The 22,012-nt window shown below is 36.9% G+C and overlaps 1 protein-coding gene across 1 annotated transcript in view; it reads right to left on the reverse strand.

Annotated features, from left to right (window-relative positions):
- LOC135467826 (dihydrolipoyllysine-residue succinyltransferase component of 2-oxoglutarate dehydrogenase complex, mitochondrial-like) overlaps positions 1-12,074 on the reverse strand; it is a 35,307-nt gene extending 23,233 nt beyond the window's left edge. Inside the window, exons 1-4 of the mRNA XM_064745705.1 lie at positions 11,980-12,074; positions 5,517-5,556; positions 3,151-3,208; positions 2,247-2,326 (exon numbers count right to left, since the gene is read on the reverse strand). Coding sequence (XP_064601775.1) covers positions 2,247-2,326; positions 3,151-3,208; positions 5,517-5,556; positions 11,980-12,069 — 268 coding nt within the window. The 5' untranslated portion in view covers positions 12,070-12,074. The remainder of the gene's footprint in view (positions 1-2,246; positions 2,327-3,150; positions 3,209-5,516; positions 5,557-11,979) is intronic.
- Between the last annotated feature and the right edge of the window lie 9,938 nt (positions 12,075-22,012).

Raw genomic sequence — 22,012 nt, forward strand, 5'->3', positions numbered from 1 at the left:
AAAAATAATGTGGAGATATGCATAATGTATAGTGTACACGCATAAAGCTTACTCCAAACAAGGTAAAATCCTTTACAAAGCCACATGTAGGTACATATAAAAAAATCCTTATCAATACACCCCTCTTTCATGTCCTTGAAACTCTTTGCCTATTTATTTTTTATTTTATTTTTTAAATTGATCATGAAATCTGGAGGGAAATTGTTATGGTTAAACGCACTGCGTTGAAGATTTTAATTTTCATTGATTTCATTGTTTCATTGTTTTTGATTTAGGCAAGAAATGCCTAAATTAAAAACTTCAGTAATGCAATGTAAAACTGTCAAACAAATGCAGCAAATAACAAAAGGATCACAAACTTTATCTGTTTATTTGATTGTTGCCTAATACCACACTGAGCTCTGTGGGTGGAGGAAACCAAAGTTCTGGGCATAAACCATTAAACTTTGGGAAGTTAATGGCAAACTTTCCCACATCTGACATACAGATGTGCACACCAGCCTAGTGGAAGACAAGTGGTCTTCAACAAGCATAAGACTGCTCAAATGGCCACACGAGCGCATCACTGACCACTTACTGTCACCAAGGTCCTACAAGCAGAGACAGAAATTGACCTTGTATGTCCTAGCATTTAAAAGGTAAGTGGACTCTAATCACTATACCACAGCCCAATCCCAAGCACATGCTTAAAAGGCATGTGAAAACCTCACTAAAAAAGTCCAAAAAAAAAGACACACACAAAAAAAAAGACACTTCAAAATATATATAGGAAAAAGCAGTTTTCAAACCAATAATTGAAGAATTTCAATAGCTTCGTAAAGTATGGAGCAGTGGATTTATAAGGTCTGTTGTGAGCCATGCAGAGGTTACTGGTGAAAATCACTTGTGTATGGAATTTTCTTTAATATTAGGAATATCTGCTACATCTCCACGGTGGGAGCAAAGTGACTGACATAAAACTAACAACAGTAAGACATCTCCGTGGGCCCTGTAGACATCTGGTTATACAGCCTCGCACACGGACAACATTTATACAGCCCTGTTTTGAGTCATAATTTATGCAATGGGGTAACCTTGTTCACAAGCATTCCCACGCAAGGCAGCAGATGAGTATACGTAAAGACTCGGCTTCTTGACGACAGACTTATTGATATACTAACTGTACATAAGGGGGCTGTGAGTCAGCTCTGGTGTAAGATATACATGTAGTCTTTACACAGAATTATCAGCTGATAAAACATATGTCTACAGACTACTCAAAATTCATATAAATCTGAGTGGGTGCAAGTGCAAAAAGAATAACTTCTGTCTTATGATTTTCACTTTCAAACCCACACACGAAAGTTGAAAACAAGATATTTATTTACTTATTTATTTGATTGGTGTTTTACGACGTACTCAAGAATATTTCATTTATATGACGACGGCCAGCATTGTGGTGGGTGGAAACCGGGCATAGCCCAGGGGAAACCCACGACCATCCGCAGGTTGCTGACAGACCTTCCCATGTATGGCCGGAGAGGAAGCCAGTGTGAGCTGGACTTAAACTCACAGCGAACGCATTGGCGAAAATGAGATGCAAGAAACGCCAGAAACACTACTGGTCATTTATGTAGTTTTTCGTCCTCTGTTTTTTTTCTGATGTAATGACAATCACCTGATTTTACCTGACAATCTTTGGTGTTTTTGAAGAATTTTACATAAAAATGTTATTTAAATACATACTGAATACTATGTTGGGAAAAACTATGTACTAAGCAGTTTCAACATCATTTTCAGCCCAATTTAGCAACTTATGTACTTTGTGCAAACTACATCTACATGTATCTCTGGTACAATAAGACTACATGATTATAATGGACACAATGCAATTTATAACAAAAAAATAGATTCGTCGTCATAAGAAAAATTTTTACTTTCAAGGTAAAACCCCCAAGCATACATGTACATATTTCATAGACTGTGATTATTGGGCTTTCCCACCTTGTGCAATTTTGTCACAGTAATTAGACACAAGAGGCAAAAATCCAAGATTTTAAGTGCAAGGTACAACGGTCAATCTTAACTCTAACCTGCAAACTATATGTCATTATTTCTTAAATTCCAATATTATCCAAAAAGTTTCAAGATGATGGCTCATAAACTGTGTTGACTTTTACAGTGTAAAGAAATGTACATCATTATTCTCTAATATCCAAGATGGCAACTAAATGAATAACCATGAAATTACAGCATCGTGTACTTACAGAATACAGCCGAGACGTGAAACCAACGAGGATTTGTGGTTCTTGTGCAGGACTGTGTGACACTACAAGCACCTTGTCGTCTACAAATGAAGAATGGCATCACGGGCATGAATTCATTCAAATTTTCACGTTACAAGGTAAATGTGGAATGAAACTTATGCACCATGAAATCAGAATTATAATGATTAAAACAGCATAGGTGGGGTTGCAAAGTCAACTAACAAAATGAGTTTATTTATGTAGATGATTGTAGTTGATTATCAAAAATTTTTGAATTCTTTTCAATTTGATGGATGGAAGAAATCTCAATGCCCGAGGCTCTGTCAGCAACCTGCAGATGGTTGTGGGTTTCCCTTGGGCTCTCCCGCCATAATGCTGACCGTCGTATAAGTGAAATATTTTAGAGTATGGCGTAAAACACCAATCAAATAAATAAATAAATAACTGCCAGAGGGAAATCCCTCATCATTTTTATGTTACTGACAAACTTTCCTGTATGTGTGACTCACACGCCGCACTGGCGGAAGAAAAGTGGTCTATGGTGGAGGACAAGTAGTTTGTGGTGGAGGACAAGTGGTCGGTGGTGGAGGACAAGTGGTCTGTGGTGGAAAACGCATGACTGTGTACCAAAGCTTTGTCAACTTATACTGGCAAGTCTGAAGGGAGTAAGGGACTCTAGATATTCCAGTTCAGTGTGAGATGGGACATGTAATGAGCAGATATGGGTAAGCATTACCAAGAAATAAAAACACAAAAAAATCTTACTGTAAGAGGCTTTTTATTCAAATCTGTAACTATACAGACAGATGGACACCTGTAGTTTACTTTGTATTATTAAGAAATTCATCTGAGCTTGGCAACATCTTACACTCGAACAAAAGAGAAAAGCTATTGACACACTTACAAGTGAGGCGCTCCCAATCTCTGAATGGCTCTAAATTGACTATAAGTGGCATAATTCTCTGCAATGAAGAAGGAAAAAGTGGGGATATTCAGTGTTAATAATAGCACACTTTATACAGATATGTACAGGTGTAAATCAAAACTGAGGTAGCCAAAAGCAAGGCACAGGGCTAAATACAGCTTCCAAACAACATCCAAATTGTTATTATGTGGAAATTTGTACATGCATAATAGTAGAGTTAATACACACATGTAACCCATGAAAAGCTAAGAACACTCTACCTTGAAACATCTCGTATGAAATACCATAAACAATGTCCACAACAATAGTTTGACTTACTTTTTAAGAATTTTTTTAACCTGGTAAATATGGCCTATTCTGACCATATTCGAACCACTGAAATATTCTTGAGTATGGCGTAAAACACCAGTCAAATAAATAAATGTGTGAATCTGCTCACAATTTCAAAATCAGACTACGCAATTATATGACCATTAAATCTGACCCTAGGTTTCACCCCTTATTGCTATGGACACACACTGTTATGCTTCATCGGTCATGAATTATGCATTTTCCATACACACTTCTGTTTATAAAAAGGAGCTGATAGTAATACAAACAGAACTGGAAGAAAGATGCAGGGTTCTTTGACATGTACCTGTATCGTGAGTGCATAACCATGACTGGTTTCCATCTTTTCCATACCACGCAAACAGAACATGTCAATAGCCTAAACACCAGATCATTTTTATTAACACGAAGTGTGTGCTTCTCATTCTGAGGTCATGATATTCAACAGGACTAAATAGCTTTTGGGGCTAAGAGATGTTGAGAAGCTCCAAGCTGCGATAACAAAAGCACAATGGTCCAACAGATGTAGTGTGGGCTAGCCTAACGTTATAGATGCTTATAATGTACAAAGCTGTCAAATGTCATTAGGTCTTCCTTGGCATAGGCTTGTTAACTCCTTTTCAATCTTTTTTTTTTTTCATGGCTGAAAAAAGATGAATATGTCAAACTATTGTTCCGAATGAATTGTCTTCCGAAGCAACAGCTTGACAAAGCAGACCGTATGAGAAAACTGCAAAATCCTGGTCAACCATGCTGTTTTCTTTCTTCATATAAAACCTGTATTTATCTTTCAAAACACAAAAACTGAAAATCTCAGAATGAACATATGGTGTGGACACAAACTAAACAATAACTGCTGCCACATTTCTATATGCAGAGAAATGCACATCTGCATGTACACTGTACATTGGGCATGTAAGTACACGTATATTCCTTTTGGGTCCCTGGCTAGCCATGAGTGAAAATGGCTTCTGATGTGATCAAATGCAATCTATTTTCAATGTCAAAGGAGGGTATAAAAATAAAAACTTGTAAACCATCTAATTTGTGGAAAATTTTCCTGATGAAGACAGATTTATATGATCAGAAAGCCTGGAAAAGCAGGAAAATTGTGAAAACATGGAGATCGAACGAAATAAAAAGGTGGACTTTCAGTTTTATTTTTCATTCTATTCATTTATACAGGCCAACTTCAAAACTTCCAATATGATTTGTTCCACATTATACAAGTGCCGTAATATGAATTGCAATATTTCACCTGAAATTTGGTACGTAAAAATGCACTTTCAGAAACACATAAAGGCCTTTAAACAACCTTTTTATGCCAACATTTAATTTTTTCTGATAAGAAATTAATCAAACTTCATGGACAGCTTTTTTCACAGTCTATTAAAATGCGCCACTTCAAAAATGCTAAAGGTGAAAATGTAGATGCAGGTTATTTATCATTGAATACGCACAGAAAAGTATGAAAGTGAAGATGCAAACAGATATGGTGTAAAGGAATTGGTGGGGTTAGTTTTCTAGGGACTTTCAACTTAAACAATATCACCATATACATGTACTGAGATTCAGTAGACTTGGTACTCCCATGGAAGAATATTTCACATGTATGATTGCAGTTCAATTAATGAGTGTTGGAGTAAACCCAACATATGTACTCAAAAAATCTGGGGACATTAAAACAACATTTAAGAAAAGCCAACAAGCACTTTGAACGATTTTAACAGACAACTTGTCTTGTCAACTGCTAGTTGACATGAGCTGAAACCTGTTAAACAGTTTGACTAACAAAGTGGCGATCAATTCAATAGAACAGCTTTTTCCATGTATAGATTTGACAAGGACAGTACAAATAGTACAATTTAAACCTCACAACATATTTCTAAATTAAACGCATTTCTAATTTCTAACTTTTCCTCCATGCAAACTCAATGTCAAGTTTAATTACATCTTTAATAATCTCATTGAGTAATCTCATATGACGACAAATATTATTTACAGAAAATACTCACCCTTTGACAAATGCAACTTTCTTGTTAAAATTAATTCAATCTGAAATAAAAAGAACAAAAGCAAAATTCAACATCTGACACAAATTAAAGGAAAACACACGTGAAAAAAAAAAAGAAAAAAAAAATCCTTTATAAGTACTTATATCATATTCAGGAATGCAAAGGAATGAGTTTCAAATGTATAATGTATAACAGGAAGATTTTTACTAAACATATCAAAAATAAAACAGTACAGTAAATCAAAATGCAGCTCTGTAACCTTGAGAGCACATTTTTCTACAAACATAGACCAAGCAGATGTATAATTTGCAGATAGAAGTGTCAACCATTTCAACAAATGAAATTCGGAATGACAAACAAGAGGAGGTGTGCACATGAAGCATATTGGATTTTTTTTATTGGATCCATAGTTCCCTGCGCAAAGTTAAGCAGTCAAGTTCCAGCAATATTAAGGCTGTTTATTAATTCAATAAGACTAGAAGCAGAAGTCAGTGTATGTATTTAGAGCAGGTGACAAGATGCGCCACGTACTGCTTCGGAGATTATCACAAAATCCTGGAATATAAATTTCAGGTTGAGGTGGGGTGGCTTCGGAGCGTATCAGAATTAAATCCATACCAACAAAAGGTCTGGGAAGTTATTAATCTTTTCAAATATTGATTTCTCCTCTTCATAATGCAGACACAATGAACGATAAACTTTGACAAATAAAAACTGTCCACAAAATATCAGCTTTCTTCCTTTGCCAATATTAAAAATAGGTAGCCTTTTGGCTGGATATTCGATAACAACAGCTTTCTCGCAGTATCGCATGTCTAACACGGCCACGATCAACACTTCAACGTGTGCTCTAGCAAATCACACAATAAAACCACATGTTGACCTAATGTGTCTGAAACTACTCCACTGGTCTGTTTTGAACACTAGCACCGACTTAATTACCAGCTGAATCCACAAACACAGTCAATGGCCAAACCACTGTTTCAACAGCCAGTTCTTAATGCTGCGAACAGTTCTCGCACAATGTGATGTACTTTGGAGGTTAATTTTTTCTTCTTGTCCCCCAATAACGGATCAATGGATAATTCACACCACTTTCATAGACTTAAATAGGTCAGAACAAGTCTGCAACTTTTCATACATGTATGAAGGTGAATATTTTGAAAAGTTATCAAGTCTTAAATGCTTTTCTAAATGATGGTTGGCTTTCTTTCCACCTCTCTTATTAATACACATTTTCAAGATAAATCTTAAAACATATCTCTGATTTTGTTTAACTTCATGTAATGTTCATAATTCAATTTAAAAGCTAATTTAACAGCTAAGTTGTCTAGGAATTTAACATACACATGGGAAGCACATGTTCATATATGTATACTATTGTTATGCTATATGTAATATAATTTACTCTGGCTCACTTACATGTATGTTTAGGCTAAATGACCCAAGGAGACCACCATAATCATATATGGTGTAGAACTAGTGGAAGCAAAAATTTGTAAGAAAATGAAGGTCCCTTAAGTACGATTCACAGTTAGGTAACATACTTTGTTAATCTCTTAGCAATCTCCTGACGTGGCTCAGGGAAGGAGAGATTTCATCATGGCATCCACCCAACAGGAACAAATGTCTCCACACCAAATGCCATGTATTGATTCATGCAATTAATCATTCTTTCCTGAAGAACATTTTAGTAACAGAAAAACTGGAAAAAAAAAAAGTTGCTGATACAATGTAGCATATTGTGGAATGCAGTCTGCCTGATTTTTGCATCTAAAGTCAGTTCAGAAAAGGCTGTCCAAATCTGCATGCATTCATCATGTGAAATGTTTTAATATTTTAATAATGGTACTAGAAACATAATGATCAAATGGAATGGTGGAATAACATGATACATGTATGGGTGAGCTGTGAATAATCAGCGGTCCTCATGAGTGTTTAGGTCACTTTGCTGTCAGCTGACAAAATGTGGTTCCAGACATGAGAGATCTTGCACAATGCACCAGGGAAGCAGTTGTGGTCCACCTCAAACCGCAGGCATTCCACAGTGAACAACAATGCCAAGTCGTCATGTGCACTTGACATATGGACAAGATATGGAAAGTATGCAGGTCTTCAGAAACCCCTCTACTTAGGGTTGTCCTTCAAAATGTCAAATTTATGCATTTATAATAGCAGCCAAATGTTGGGCGATTAAGCAGGGGGAAAATACGAAGTCACCAACTTGTCTTTAATGGTATTCTTACAAAATGGCAAGATCACAGTACGGCAGCAACAATAATCCTCGGCACGTCTGGCGTTATGAATAAGAAAGTAGCCACTGACCTTTACATTCCACAAAGGTCACCAAACACCGCTCTTTTGATACAAAATATGCATAGATTAAGGCAGGCGTCGTAGCGCATGGGCTTAGGGGCCAAGATTTTCCGTTTTATTGATCATTCCGATGTCTTGCTGGCCGATCAAAACTTGACATGTGTTATTACAGCTGGATAAATCTGTTGCCATCATGAATTGAGGAGATCAAAACGCCTTTGCTGGAGAAGTGAGGAGGAACGTAGTCAACTTAAACGGGGGTTGATTGTCTCTCTTCAGATCTATGCTAGCCTTCAGAGACAATAATTCTCCGCCCAGAGATAACACAACCTTGCTGAAATCACCATCATTAAGACAAAAGGCTATTGACTGATGTCGGCCAATTTCCTTCAGCTTACTCTAATATGATCCATATTCAGCCTGCAGTCTTCCATTTCCTTCCCTCTTCTCTCCCAGCCTAACTCTCTGCTCATATCGCCTGCCATCAGTGAGATTTTTTTCCCTAGCACCAGGTCAGGCAGAATTTGCATAAATACAATTAGTAGATGAATCTTCAATGGAATTAGAAGATTTCCTCTCTGCAGCAACAACAATTAGTCTCACAGGAAAAACCTTCTTTCCTGATTGCTCCATTTTTTTTTTTTTTTTTTTTTAAAGTATCATATTTTTTTTACAGTTTTAGCCATGAATTATGCATCAAAAGGACAGGGAATTCTTATTTAATGAAAATTTAAAAAGATGTTTTAAAAATACTCATACATGCTATCAAAAGAACAGCTGTTTATAAGACAAATGGATGTGATAGCGGTATGAGAGAAACTAAAGAACTGAGAAAGTATAAACTTTCAACAATTCAAATACAATGATAAACATCTACGTGTACACATTTTTGTATTAGCTGCTAATGTACTTAGGCTTATACAAGTATTTAACACAGCAAGAGAAAGCAAATTTAAATAGAAAGTTCCTACAACACACACACATAAACATAATCAGGGGACTGAACTAGAGAATACTAGTATGTATTGCAGTACATGTGATTGTCATCAATTTATTAGTGAAGAAATAAACATTCTTGTAATTTATACATGGACACTTATTGAACAATAGATTTTTTTTTTTTTTTTTTTTTTTTTGATTGGTGTTTTACGCCGTACTCAAGAATATTTCACTTATATGACGGCGGCCAGCATTATGGTGGGTGGAAACCGGGCAGAGCCCGGAGAAACCCACGACCATCCGCAGGTTGCTGGCAGACCTTCCCACGTAAGGCCGGAACAATAGATTAGTTTTTTCTTTTTTTTCCTGTAATCATATGGCAGTGAAACACATCAATGTTCTCCATTCTTGAGTACAGTGTTGAACTTCAGTCCATAAATCAAAGAAATGTAATCCAAAAGGCAGAAGTATCATGACTGATTGACAATGAATATACTGCGGTTTTGTCTTTGTGCTAATAACATATTATCTTCTTTCAGTTTTCTCTTCTCCTTTAACAGTCATAATATGGTCTACTTTTTGCCACTTGCAGATCTGTATTTTGTGTATCTACACATTACATTTTCAAAATTGCTTTACGTTCTTAACCATACATCTATATGTATATGTTATATATGCAACATATCAATAGCTTGAAATAACATATCTGAATTCCTCAACCTTTTCGTGTATGAAAGAACAACTTTCAATGCAATTTATACACATTTGATTTTGTACACAAACCTACCTTGGTTGGACTGACAAACTTCACGGCTTTGCAAAAAGCATAATTTTATCAGTCTACACAAAATAATAACTCCAGAATATGCTTGAAAAAACACCTTGCAAACATGCCATTGGGAAAAAGGTTGATATCAAATGTGTATTTAATGTGATGATATAGTCACTCGCATTAATGCGTTGGTATAAAGACAGCTGCAAACATGCACATAAAACTGGACATAAAATACCATTGAAGATTCTTAAATGTAGTCAAAAGGAAGTCTTTTTATTACGTGTAAAGTGATACACATACATTTAATAGCAGAACTAATTGCTTTCTTATTAGCCCTCAGCAAATTACAATTCCTACAACATGCATCAGAGCATTTGTCTTAATGACATTTCCCCATAAATTCTAAAATATTTATTTATTTATTTATCTGATTGGGGTTTTACGCCACACTCAAGAATATTTCACTTATTCAACAGCAGCCAGCAATATGGTGTGAGGAAACAGGGAAGAGCCAAGGGAAACCCACAACCATCCGCAGGTTACTTGCAGACCTTCCCACGTATGGCCAGAGAGGTAGCCAGCAAGAGCTGGACTTGAACTCACAACAACCGCATTGGTGAGAGGCTCCTGGGTCTTTGCGCCATGTTGGCGTGCTAACCCACTTGACCACAGAGGTCCAAAGGCCCCAAATTCTAAAATAATAAATGCACCTATTAATGTACGTAGAATAACCTTTGTATGCCGGAAGATTTCCTAGATACAAAGCAGATTTATGTTTTAATGTATGGAGCTTAACTTGTACAAAAGAAAGAAAAAAGAAAAAAAACACACAGGCATCATCTAATATATTTACAAGGACATTGAAGTATATATAAATGTCAGAACTCAAAATGATTACAAACCTGATATCTTTTATATAATCCATAAACCAAACTAATTACTAATACATTCCAACACTTTTTTCTTACTCCATTCTAATCATTTCCACAGAATGCTGAGATGTATCTAGAGCCTCAGGCACGATGACAGCATAGCTTAGCACAGCTTAGCTGAATGCCATACTTTCGAATTTCTCAAGTATACAAAGGCAACCCGTGTAAACCACCGAGGGTAGGGACAAACTTTCCTCCTTGTGACATATAGACATGCTGATCGCACTGGTGGTCTTCAATGAACATCAGACAATACACTGCAACACACGAGCATCGTCAACTATGTATCGTCATGTTAGAATCTATAAATTTCCTGTCCACAGTTCAGTTTTAAACCACACCTCATCTGTCACAGCGATTGAAAGGCAAGGTAACGACTACACGGTAATACCATGACCTGCTCCGTAGCCAGAACATAAAGTGTACTGAACATAAAATTGCCCCCAAAAATATCTACAGTGTGCTGGAAGTATCAAGGTATTCTAATGCAAATGGAAGAGAGTTACATATGAATGATGATGCAGATAGCCAAGCAATTGACAAACCACCAGGATTGTCATTGAAGCCAAACCAACAATAGCTGGATTGGAATATGCAAAACTTCTCCAAGGGCTAGCCATCTTCCAGAAAACTGACTGGTTTTGTGATTGGCTGCAACTCATAAAAGGCACATAGTTGTAGTAAAGTTCCACAGTTCACACCAAGGAGAATCAAATGACACCTTTCCACCACACCTTAAACAATGTACATCACAGGCCTGCTAGATAAATTGTTGCATTTTGTTTTATTTCCTAAGCACATGTCCTGTGACCACACCATGCAGGAAAGTACATATATTTCTACATTAGACATTCAACTTATAATACAGCTAATTACAATGTGGAATGTATATCACCAAACACTAGACTAGTATAATGAGTCATTACAGAACACAGAGTTGGTATCTATACTTAACACATCATGACAAAGTTTACTTGACCTTGGCTGTTCACAAGGTCTACTATTTTTGTTATTTGATCACCTATGACTTCCTGTACCACAGATGACAAGTCTAGATTACATGTAATATAAGTATTTCGTGTTAAAATACCTTGGCAAATTTTCCCCGACATGACTGTTAAACATGTTCATGAAAATCTGCAGTGCAGAATGTTTACATTTCACAAGCATTTTATGAAAAGTTTTAAATTTTCAAGAAGCATGCATAAATGACAATGTATAACTTTGCCATGATTTCAGATCAAGACTGTCTGTCTGGAGGATAGTTCCTAGTCCACATACTAGGATGCAATGGTAGTATCACACAACATGCTGACAAGGTCGTCAGAAAGTGAGGTAATTTCCACACAAAATTTCAACAGGATTTTAACTCAACGAAATAGCGTTGTTGTTGTATCGAGAGAGGTCAACCTTGCAACATTGAGCAAGTGAATATTAGACGATCGATCCCGTAATCTAAAGAATGACCACTTCAGAAAATACGATTACTATTATTACTTGCCTTCTGTTTCCTTATTTGTTGCCTGTGGTGGGCAACACTTCGAAAACAACATCGAAAAGCACAAAACTGTGACCCCAGCATCGCAGCCATGACAGCGATTTACAGCCAAGGACAAATAAAAATTCATGCTAAAAAAAAATACGAAGGGCAGATTGGAAATCATCATCAAAGGATCATTGCCTGTAACATTTTGGTTAGATCTGTTCTAAATGTAGGATATAATTACATTAAGTTTACAAATGATCAAAACAGAGGCACCATGTGAGAAATCCGTGGACAGTAAATAAAACCTCTTTCGGTCTTCGCCTAGGTTTAATATTTTTAACGCATCCTGAATCACCAATCATATACCACAGCGAACTGGAAGGCGGGATGCAGAAATGTGAATCTCAAGTTACCCACGTTACGAGAATGCACGTCAGTTGTCTAAACTGATACCCATGTATCCTTGCACATGTTTGCAAGCATATTTGTTAAGGTAGTTAGTATGGTTATCGGGATGTGACCAACAATGTATTCTACGTTTAATTTGACCTAAAGAGGAGGTGGCGGAGATTTTGGGCTAAATCCTTATTCACTAACAATAATTAACTACGGTACCTGGCAGAATCAATTTAAATTTTCTGTGTTCATCAAATATAGCTCAAATGATTATCTTTCAGGTAATATCAGACGGGCTCCTGCACTCTTTGTGGAGTTAAATTGTGTCTACGGTTTGTTAAAGATAAATTAGAGCGACCAGCATGATAAATTTTTATAAGAAGAACCTTATAACCAATTTTAAACGCCAACACGTACACAGACAAGGCTTATAGTAAGACAATGGCAGGGACTGCAACATGGAGAATTTTGTAAATTTTCCATTTACATTAACCACCTAAACTAAGACACAAAACATGCCTTTCATATTTTTCTTTCATGGCACCATACCCCCATTTCTGACAATTGCTGTGTCAAATCAATCACTGAAAGGTCCTTGTTTGTGTCATTTAAATGTATTTAGCATTTCATCGGTATAAACTATGATATTGTCATGAAACACATTTGAGGTGACCCAGATGGACACATGTGGATCTGAAGGTTTTAGCCCATGTTGTTGTCTTAGCAAATAATTACTTCAATCATGAGTGCTGATAATCTTTTGTGTGTTGTGTTTGACTGCTTTATAAGGGTTATTATGAGTCTTTCATTGTTGTGCTATGTTGAGTATAACAGTATAATGTTTATGACATCAGGATGACCCTTAAGAATGGTCTTAAAAGTGTCTCCATTTATTTCATTGGTGCCTAGTGCAAAGGGTAGGGTAGTAAAGCATTATTTTCTCATGTCCATGATCCACCTTCTGTAGGTTGTAAAAAAAAAAAATCAAAATATGCAGTGTCCGAGATAGAAGAGCAGTGCTGTTCTCAGGTTTTACAAACTTGCAGACAAAACACACCGTGGAAAGCAGTGAAAACTCATTTCCACAGCCTAATGGTTGACATGCTTGTCCTGCAATTATAACTCGAGCCTTGGATATGAAATCTTTACTAATAACAAAGGAAAATGTACATTTGATATGATACATGTGTGTGTGTTGCAGAGTAAAGTTGAATACTCTGAATTATGTTTTAGTTTGAGCTAATGAGAAAACATCTGTTCTTCTGTGTGCACTACTGATATGGGTTATATCTTCACTATTTTAACCTCTGCGTGTATTCAGATGTAACTATATATATTATCCAGTTGGTATATAGGTACATGTAGCTGTAAATTTAGCTATTTGGTATACTGCAGTGGTTACTTCCCTTTGTACCAGCCAGGGAACATGTGTTGTCATGTGACTAAAGCTATGCCCAGCCCTGAGCTGCAATGAGCTGCACATTTACCTTGAAAAATTTCTCCACTGCCTGGCTATTTACAGAGATTCTTTTTCTTGCGTCAGCCAAGTTTCTTTCTCTTGTGTTAGCCAAGGTTCGTACATACGTCCCCTGACATGTCTGATGTAAATGTATATCAGATGAACTCAAAGCTTGTGACTGGCAGTAGAGTGTCACATATCACTGGTATGACTGTATAAAGTACGCTATCACATGTAACTGGATGATCTGTTGTGACTGTCAGTATACTGTCACGTGATTAAATGGCATGGTGTGACTGTCACTATACTGTCACATGTGACTGGATGGTCTGGTGTGACTGTCAGTATACTGTCACAAGACGTGACTAAATGGTCTGTTGTGACTCAGTATACTGTCACATATGACTGGATGGTCTGATGTGACTGCCAGTATACTGTCACATGTGACTGGATGGTTTGGTGTGACTGTCAGTATACTGTCACAAGACGTGACTAAATGGTCTGTTGTGACTCAGTATACTGTCACATGTGACTGGATGGTCTTGTGTGACTGTCAGTATACTGTCACATGTGATTGGATGCTCTTGTGTGACTGCCAGTATACTATCACATGTGACTGGAAGGTTTGGTGTGACTGGACAGTGTACTGTTACATGACGTGACTGGATGGTCTGATGTGACCCTAACTATACTGTCATGTGTGACTGTCAGTGTACTGTCACATGACGTGACTGGATGGTCTGGTGTGACTGAATGGTATACTGTCACATGCGACTGGATGATCTTCTGCGACTGGTTGGTCTGTTGTGACTGTCACTATACTGTCACATGTGACTAGATGGCCTAGTGTGACTGTCAGTATACTGTCACATGATGTGACTGGATGGTCTTGTTTGACTGGACGGTATACGGTCGCATGTGACTGGATGGTCTTGTGTGACTGGAAAGTATACTGTCGCATGTAATTGGATGGTCTTGTGTGACTGTCAGCATACTGTCACATGTGACTGGATGGTCTTGTGTGACTGGACGATATACTGTCACGTGTGACTGGATGATCTTGGGTGACTGGAAAGTATACTGTCACATATGACTGGATGGTCTTGGGTGACTGGAAAGTATATTGTCACATGTGAATGGATGGTCTTGTGTGACTGGACGGTATACTGTCACATGTGACTGGATGATCGGTTGTGACTGTCAGTATACTGTCACATGTGACTGGATGATCTGTTGTGACTGTCAGTATACTATCACATGTGGAAAACTGATGTGACCATTGATATGATGTCCCACTCAGATTTCATTTTGTAACCGGATGGGGTGGTCAAACGAATACTCCGGTGTCGTAATGCTTGGTCTGTCAGTCTACATTTTTTCAAAAAACTGTCTATTGAAGACCTAGATCAAAGTTGTACTGCATGGACACTTACACATGTGTAGGTGCTGAGAAGATTCCTTTATTTCTGTTCTGTGACCTTGGTTAATTTCTTTCACATTGTTGGTTACAAAAATACATTTAATTCATGTTTTGCTCAATATTGTAAGCATCATATGTCTTGAAGTTGTGAATGAATTTTCATCAAACATGTACCACATGTGCCTCTGTTGTTTTTCATTGACCCTGGCCTCTTCAAGGTAAATGGGGTCATTGAGGTTATATTTTGTAACAGGCCTGTAAGCACAATATCACAAGCACCAGATGTGCTCTTGTACAAGCACGCTGTTGTTTTTCAATGAACTTGACCTATTGTTTCAAGATAATTGGTCCTGCAGCTCCATTTTCCTGCAAACTTTTTGTCTCTTGAACCCTTGTAGCCAAGCTTATCAGACCTATACAACATAAACATATAGGCAGTAAGAAGAATTGCTTGATTCTTCTTTGTGACCTTGGCTTATTTTTGAAGGTCATTGGGGGTGAATTCAGTTATTTATCAACTTTGACCTGGTTTTTTTATGTCATTGGCAGGTACCTGGAAACATAATGTCTCCATGGCAACAGTGCTTATAGCTAGGGGTATTTTAGTGCATTGCTTGGTAGTTCTCTAATTCTTGATGAAATTTTTACCTTATTGTGAACTAACATTATGTTTATAGTAGGAAAAATTTTATAAATGTTTCATAGACAGTCAAAAGTCACTAAGCAAAAATTTAATAAGTTTTTTTAACAGAATGGTAAAGCCAAAATATGCCAAACATGTTGAATGATTAGCTAGCTATTTATTGGATGAAGGGGCCTCCTTGGCTCAGTTGGTTAGCGCGCTAGCGCAGCCTCTCACCAGGATCCTCTCACCAATGTGGTCTCTGTGAGTTCAAGTCCAGCTCATGCTTGCTTCCTCTCCGGCCGTACCCGGTGGGAAGGTCTGTCTGCAACCTGCTGAAGGTCGTGGGTTTGCCCAGTTCGCTCCCACAATATTTGCTGGCCGTCGTCGTATAAGTGAAATATTCTTGAGTACGGCGTAAAACACTAATCAAATAAATAAATAAATATATTGGTAGAATGATGTGCTAAATAAGGTTGTTGTCACTGATTTCATGGGACCCCTAATTGTTGTGGTTAAATGTGAACTGTTTGTTACACCAAGAAACATCCTTCACCATTAATCCTATACTAGCTGAAGAACTGCGTAAGTCCATGTTAATTCTCTGCAGATCTAAAGGTGATTACCTTTGTCCAGTCTGAGTCTGTAATTTGATATTGATGAACATCCATGGCATGTCGTCAAACGTCATAAATTAACAAAACTCCTGCACTCCCCAAAGATGCCGCCATGGGGGCTGGTTACGTATTTCTGATTAAGGACCTGATTGGTATGGGGTGCGAAGAGGTGTTACATAATGTTAAGTCGAAGAGATGATGGGAGTCAAGGAGACCGTTGAGTTTAGACAGGTAAGTTATTATCCCTGGCCATCTCTCAACTGTCGTCATTGGCTATATTGATGGCCCTTCTTGTAGGCAGGTGATAATGAGCAATTAGTCATCTGTAATATCAGTAAGATTTGTCAGGCTTGCTTGTCAGCAGATTACTTATTTATGCTATGCTATCTATTTCCTCTTGCTCCACTCCATCTTGCTAATTTTCCCTCATAGCCTGTCTCTCCCCGTCATCCTGCTCTCTCCGTCTGTCTCTTGCCTCTCGAGTCTCACCCAAGACGGCTAATATCACCAATGCAGGATAACCTTTGATATTATATAGTCTTATAGCTGACTCACCTGTTATTGGCCCAGGTAAAAATCCTAATACTCTATATATACGTAGGTCAATAACTCTCTTAATCATTTTGTGGGTGGGTAGCGTTGCTGTGGGCATGCATGTCCAGCCTTTACATACACTGTTGAGACAGGAAGGTCAAATTTTTGAACCAGACATTGTAAATATTTGTATTATTTTTTAGTCTTGTGATTCAACCTTTAAGGAATTGTATTTTGTACGCATGGTCATGGCTGGGTGTGTAGCATTAAGCATTAATACTATAGGCCCATGAGATTTTGTTAGTGTAGTATTACAAAGGCATTTCACCATAAATTAACTCTAAATAATTATTGACATACAGTAATTCTTCAACCTTTGCATATTTGCAAGGTTTTTATTCAGTCATATTCTGAGAACATTGTTTTGTGTAGACTGACAAAATTATACTTTTTGTGAAGTCCTGAAATTTGTTAGCCCAACCAATGTAGTTTTCTCACTGAAAATTTGCTCTTTTATATGTGAAAAGGTTGAGCAATCAGGGTAGTCTAACTCTAACTTCTTGCGAATTAAGTTTTCAGTAATTAAATTAGCCTCTAATCTATTTTAAAACTATGATATTCTTTTGTTGGAAATGTCCATATGTATTTTACTGGTGACAAACAAACAAAACATATGGTGATAATTTCAGCATAATGATGTGTACATTTCTTTATATAATTATTTTTGAAAAATACTGTTATTTGTAATATAATGCTCAGAGGTTGCTTATATATTAGTGGATTATTACCAATATGTTACTAATGGGACAGAAAATTGTATTAAGTCCTAATTATTCATTAGGGATTGAAAGCTAAATAAATCAACCAATAAACCATTCACCCGGTCACTGTTAGCCATGTTAAGAAAGAAATATCATAATTTTTTGTTTTGTGTTTCTGAAATACTGTATATAAGTATGATATGTAAAAAAAAAGCATTTTTAGAAGCACACCAAAGCTCTAAATGATGTCTCTGATGCCAACTCTTAAGTAACAGAGCTTGCCTGATTCTGATTGATTCATCCATCTTATAGACTCACTTGAGAGGTTTTTCTTATTGTGCAGTTTGATTAATTTCTTATCATAAAAAAAAACTGAAAGTGCATTTTTATATACCAAGCTTTTCGTGAACACGAACACGAAGTTACATGCCATACATTATGTGAAATACAGTAATCAAACTTTACAAAAAGTGCCTTGTTAAGGTGGACAGATTAATAAGGATATAGAAAAATTTGTCATTTGAAAAATACTAAACTTTGGACAGATGAAATGCAGTGATTATGAAGCCTATACCCTCTCAGTATCGTTCATCAGTTTACGACATTTATTTTCTTCTAAAAGTGCAATTTTGGGGGCAAAACATGGTTAGGTTTTTTTTTTTAAGAGAATTTTTAAGAACAGTCTCCTAGAGTAGTTTGTCCTCCTTGTAGATGTTCTGTGAAGAGTTCAGTTGTCTAACTCTTCTGGCTCCTTCTCCTGTCTCACAGTTTGTCAGTGTCTCTAACAGAACTAGACAGGTGGTTTGGCCTAATCACATTTAAATAGGGAGTAAAACTACAGGCTGAAGGCCACTTGGATCCCCTTAGGGGGTACTGTTTTAGGAAGTCTGTCCTTTGTGATCTGGGTTATATATGAGGTGTGGAGGGAGGGCATGGGGTAGGGGGGTTGGGGTGGGGATCTGTGTAGCCTAAAGGAATCTGATCTTCAGAGGATTCAAGAAGTCAAACTGTTGTGATGAGAAGTGGTAGGTGGCATAGGTACTGATGAGACCCACCCCCCCCCCACCCAACAGATCACCCAGACAGGTGCAAGACAGTTGACATTATACGGTAATAATGAGTATATAGTATCATGTGTTTTTATCTGTGAATCTCCTGTGCTCATCAGTTAGTGTCATGCTAGAGTGGTTTAAGTTAGTCCTATAACCTGGAAGAAAGAAAGCATTTATAAATGTAATAAATGGTATTAAAATAAAAACATTTAGTATTTCAGAAATTTAATAATAATCTTGAGAGGAATCGTAGTGAAACTCATTTTATTTTTTCCAGTGTTTAAAACCTTAGACTATATTACACTTGCCAAAATGAAGAATTGATGTTTGTTTGTTTTTTGTTAAATTTGGCTATAAGAATCATATAAATTTGCATGAATTTAACCATGAAGCTAAATTGCATTATTTAAATATTAGTTTTCTTCAAGATTTACGGAACTAAAGGTAGATATTATTCAATATTTACACTACAAGGATGTAGAAAATTGAAGACTTCCTTCCAAGTCAAGTGTGGTTTCCTTGGTTATGGTTACTCAACAGTTACGTGTATCTACACCTGGAGTTGTATAATAGCAACCTGAATCCGCATATATGTATTGTCTTAGCATGGCCACGTATTTGTGTGTGACCGGCAGAAACCTGATCAGTTAGAGACTATGGAGATCAACACGGACAAAGGCTAAAGATAATAGTGCTCTTGAGCTCAGCAAGATAACAATTACTTAGATGTTTGTGTTACTTGAGCGAGAGAGGAGAGCCTGTCTTTAGACAATCAGGGGACTTTACACCTGTGCTGATTTTGAACCAGCGATCTTAGATATCTTAACACTTCAATTTCAACTTTGTTTTATAGGCTAAGTGCAGAGAGACAAAAGGATGAACACTCGATCTTACAAGATGTTTGATTACAGAAATGGTGCATTGAAAGTTTAATAGTGCAGGAAGTCAGAATGTAGGATTTCAGTTTTGCTCCACTTAAACTTTTATAACTTAATTCATTTTGTATAATATGAAAAGTGATTTTAAAATGTCATAATGTGCTTTTAGATTATAACATGGTGTAATGTAATTGATATTTTATTTATTTATTTAAGAATTTATTTATTTATTTATTTAAGAATTTATTTATTTATTTATTTATTTAAGAATTTTTCATGTGGACTTAGCAGCTGACATAAATTTTATTGACTAACTGCCGTGCAAAGTTTATTTAGCATGTGTAGGTTTCAGAATAGAATATTTATTAAATGAATTTCCATATAATTGACAAAATTCATGTAACAAAACATTCTTGAGCATGGCATTATACATCAATCAAGCAAACAGATATTCAGAAATAAAAATTTAAAGATTTATCAACCATTATTTGTCAGTTGTTATAGTTGGTAGTAAGAGACATGAAACACTGGAGATGCTTGTATGTTTGGAAATTCTTTAAATACTTGATGCTGTCATCCATAGAATCTCGAAACGTTTGTGTTCATCTCAGTGTTACCAGTTTAACGGCTCCTGGTTGGAATATACTGTATTGACTATTTTCACATTATTTTTAAAATTATGCCATGTATATCATAATTACCTTGTCTGTAAGACAGACAGATTTAGTAAATTTGTTTGTTGTATGGGAACAGTAATGAATTTACTCACATACATGTAAAAGTATATTTAGAATACTGAGAGCATTGCTTTTATTGATTAGGGTAGTTAGGAGAAAAAAACAGCCTATCATAGTACTCATTAGGCTTCCATGCTTTGTCAGCTGAAGTTGTTTGGGAGAGTTTTTTATATATAAATAATTGCACAGGCAGCCTTGGTTAGGGAAGACAAAGTATTGTCTTATCTTTAGCATTTCTTTTCCAACAAAAGTAGATTTTCTCCAGAAAACATCTGTTTGGGTTTGACTCGTTCTTCACCTGGCCATTGTCTTCTCCAGGGACATGCATAAATAATCCAGCCAGTAGCTGGGCAAAACTTTCCTTCAGGTAAATCAGCTACCTTTATCACAAGAGTAATGAATCTTTGATCTTTTATGACAGATTTAATAGTGATCGGCTGGGCTGTTGTTCTAACCAGGCCGAATCCTGTAAGATCTATTGGCGCCTGCAAAGATTAAATGTCCTGAAGACATGTGCTTGACAGGCGTGCAAAAAAATGTGGGGGGGGGGGGGGGTGGATATGGTTGATAAATAAAAAAATAAAAAGGGAGATCATTTAATATAAGGCTTGATCCAAAGACAATAGATCTGCCTCCCATCAAGTCATCTCAGTGACAACAGAAAAGAAAGCAAGGGAGAAAAAGACTGTCTGACAATAATGCAGGTGATGTTGTGAGCAAACTGCCCCAGGCTTTACCCCCCTACACAAATAAGTGTGCCCTTAACACATTCTTAATGGGCCACCTTGACCATCTGCTGCCCTTTGTGGCTTGACCATGTCCCTCTCAGCTGGACTCTCAATAATATATGTATTGAAGTGACCACAGAGCTAATTACTGTGTTAATTGCTTGTCTTGGACCTAATCCCACTACCTTGTTACATGGACCCAACAAAAAGACAGCTACATGTATCTAAGTCAATAACAGTAGTCTCCTTGGACTGTGGGATGGGGTGGGGCAGAAGGAGGGTGGGGGGTGTTGGTGTGTGTGTGGTGGGGGGGGGGGGGGGCCCAAGTCAAGGTGAAGGTGATCCTATAGACTGCACACTTAACATGTTACAACAGCTACCATTCTGTCTGACAAACACCTTTAGATGGCTTAAGCATTAACCTATGGAATTCTTTATGCTCTTCTATTTAACCCTCAAGGTGAACTGCGAATAGAACCATTGGTCAAGAATGCAGTAAACTGTAGAGAGAAATGTATAGGCCATTATATGTAAACAATGGCACCATCTTCTCAGTATAAACAGTATTTCCTCCTTTGTGAAGTCCCTTCTAATCTAATTAAATAAGAGAAGAAAGAAAGTATTTTGTAAATATATTATAGCTTTTCCCCTGCCTTCTCTGTTTCTTCTTTTGAAGAAGAAGAAATGTAAATGCTGAACTGTTTTCTCAAAATATTTTCTTCCTTGACGTCCTGTTATGGTTTACAGTTCATATATATAAGGTTAAATCAGACTCATTTTGCCTCGGTGTTTGTACCAGTAAATAGTGATTAAACCGCAGTACTTCAGCCTGGGAATTACGCAC

This window comes from Liolophura sinensis, chromosome 6, assembly GCF_032854445.1.
Source record: "Liolophura sinensis isolate JHLJ2023 chromosome 6, CUHK_Ljap_v2, whole genome shotgun sequence".
Taxonomy (NCBI): domain Eukaryota; kingdom Metazoa; phylum Mollusca; class Polyplacophora; order Chitonida; family Chitonidae; genus Liolophura; species Liolophura sinensis.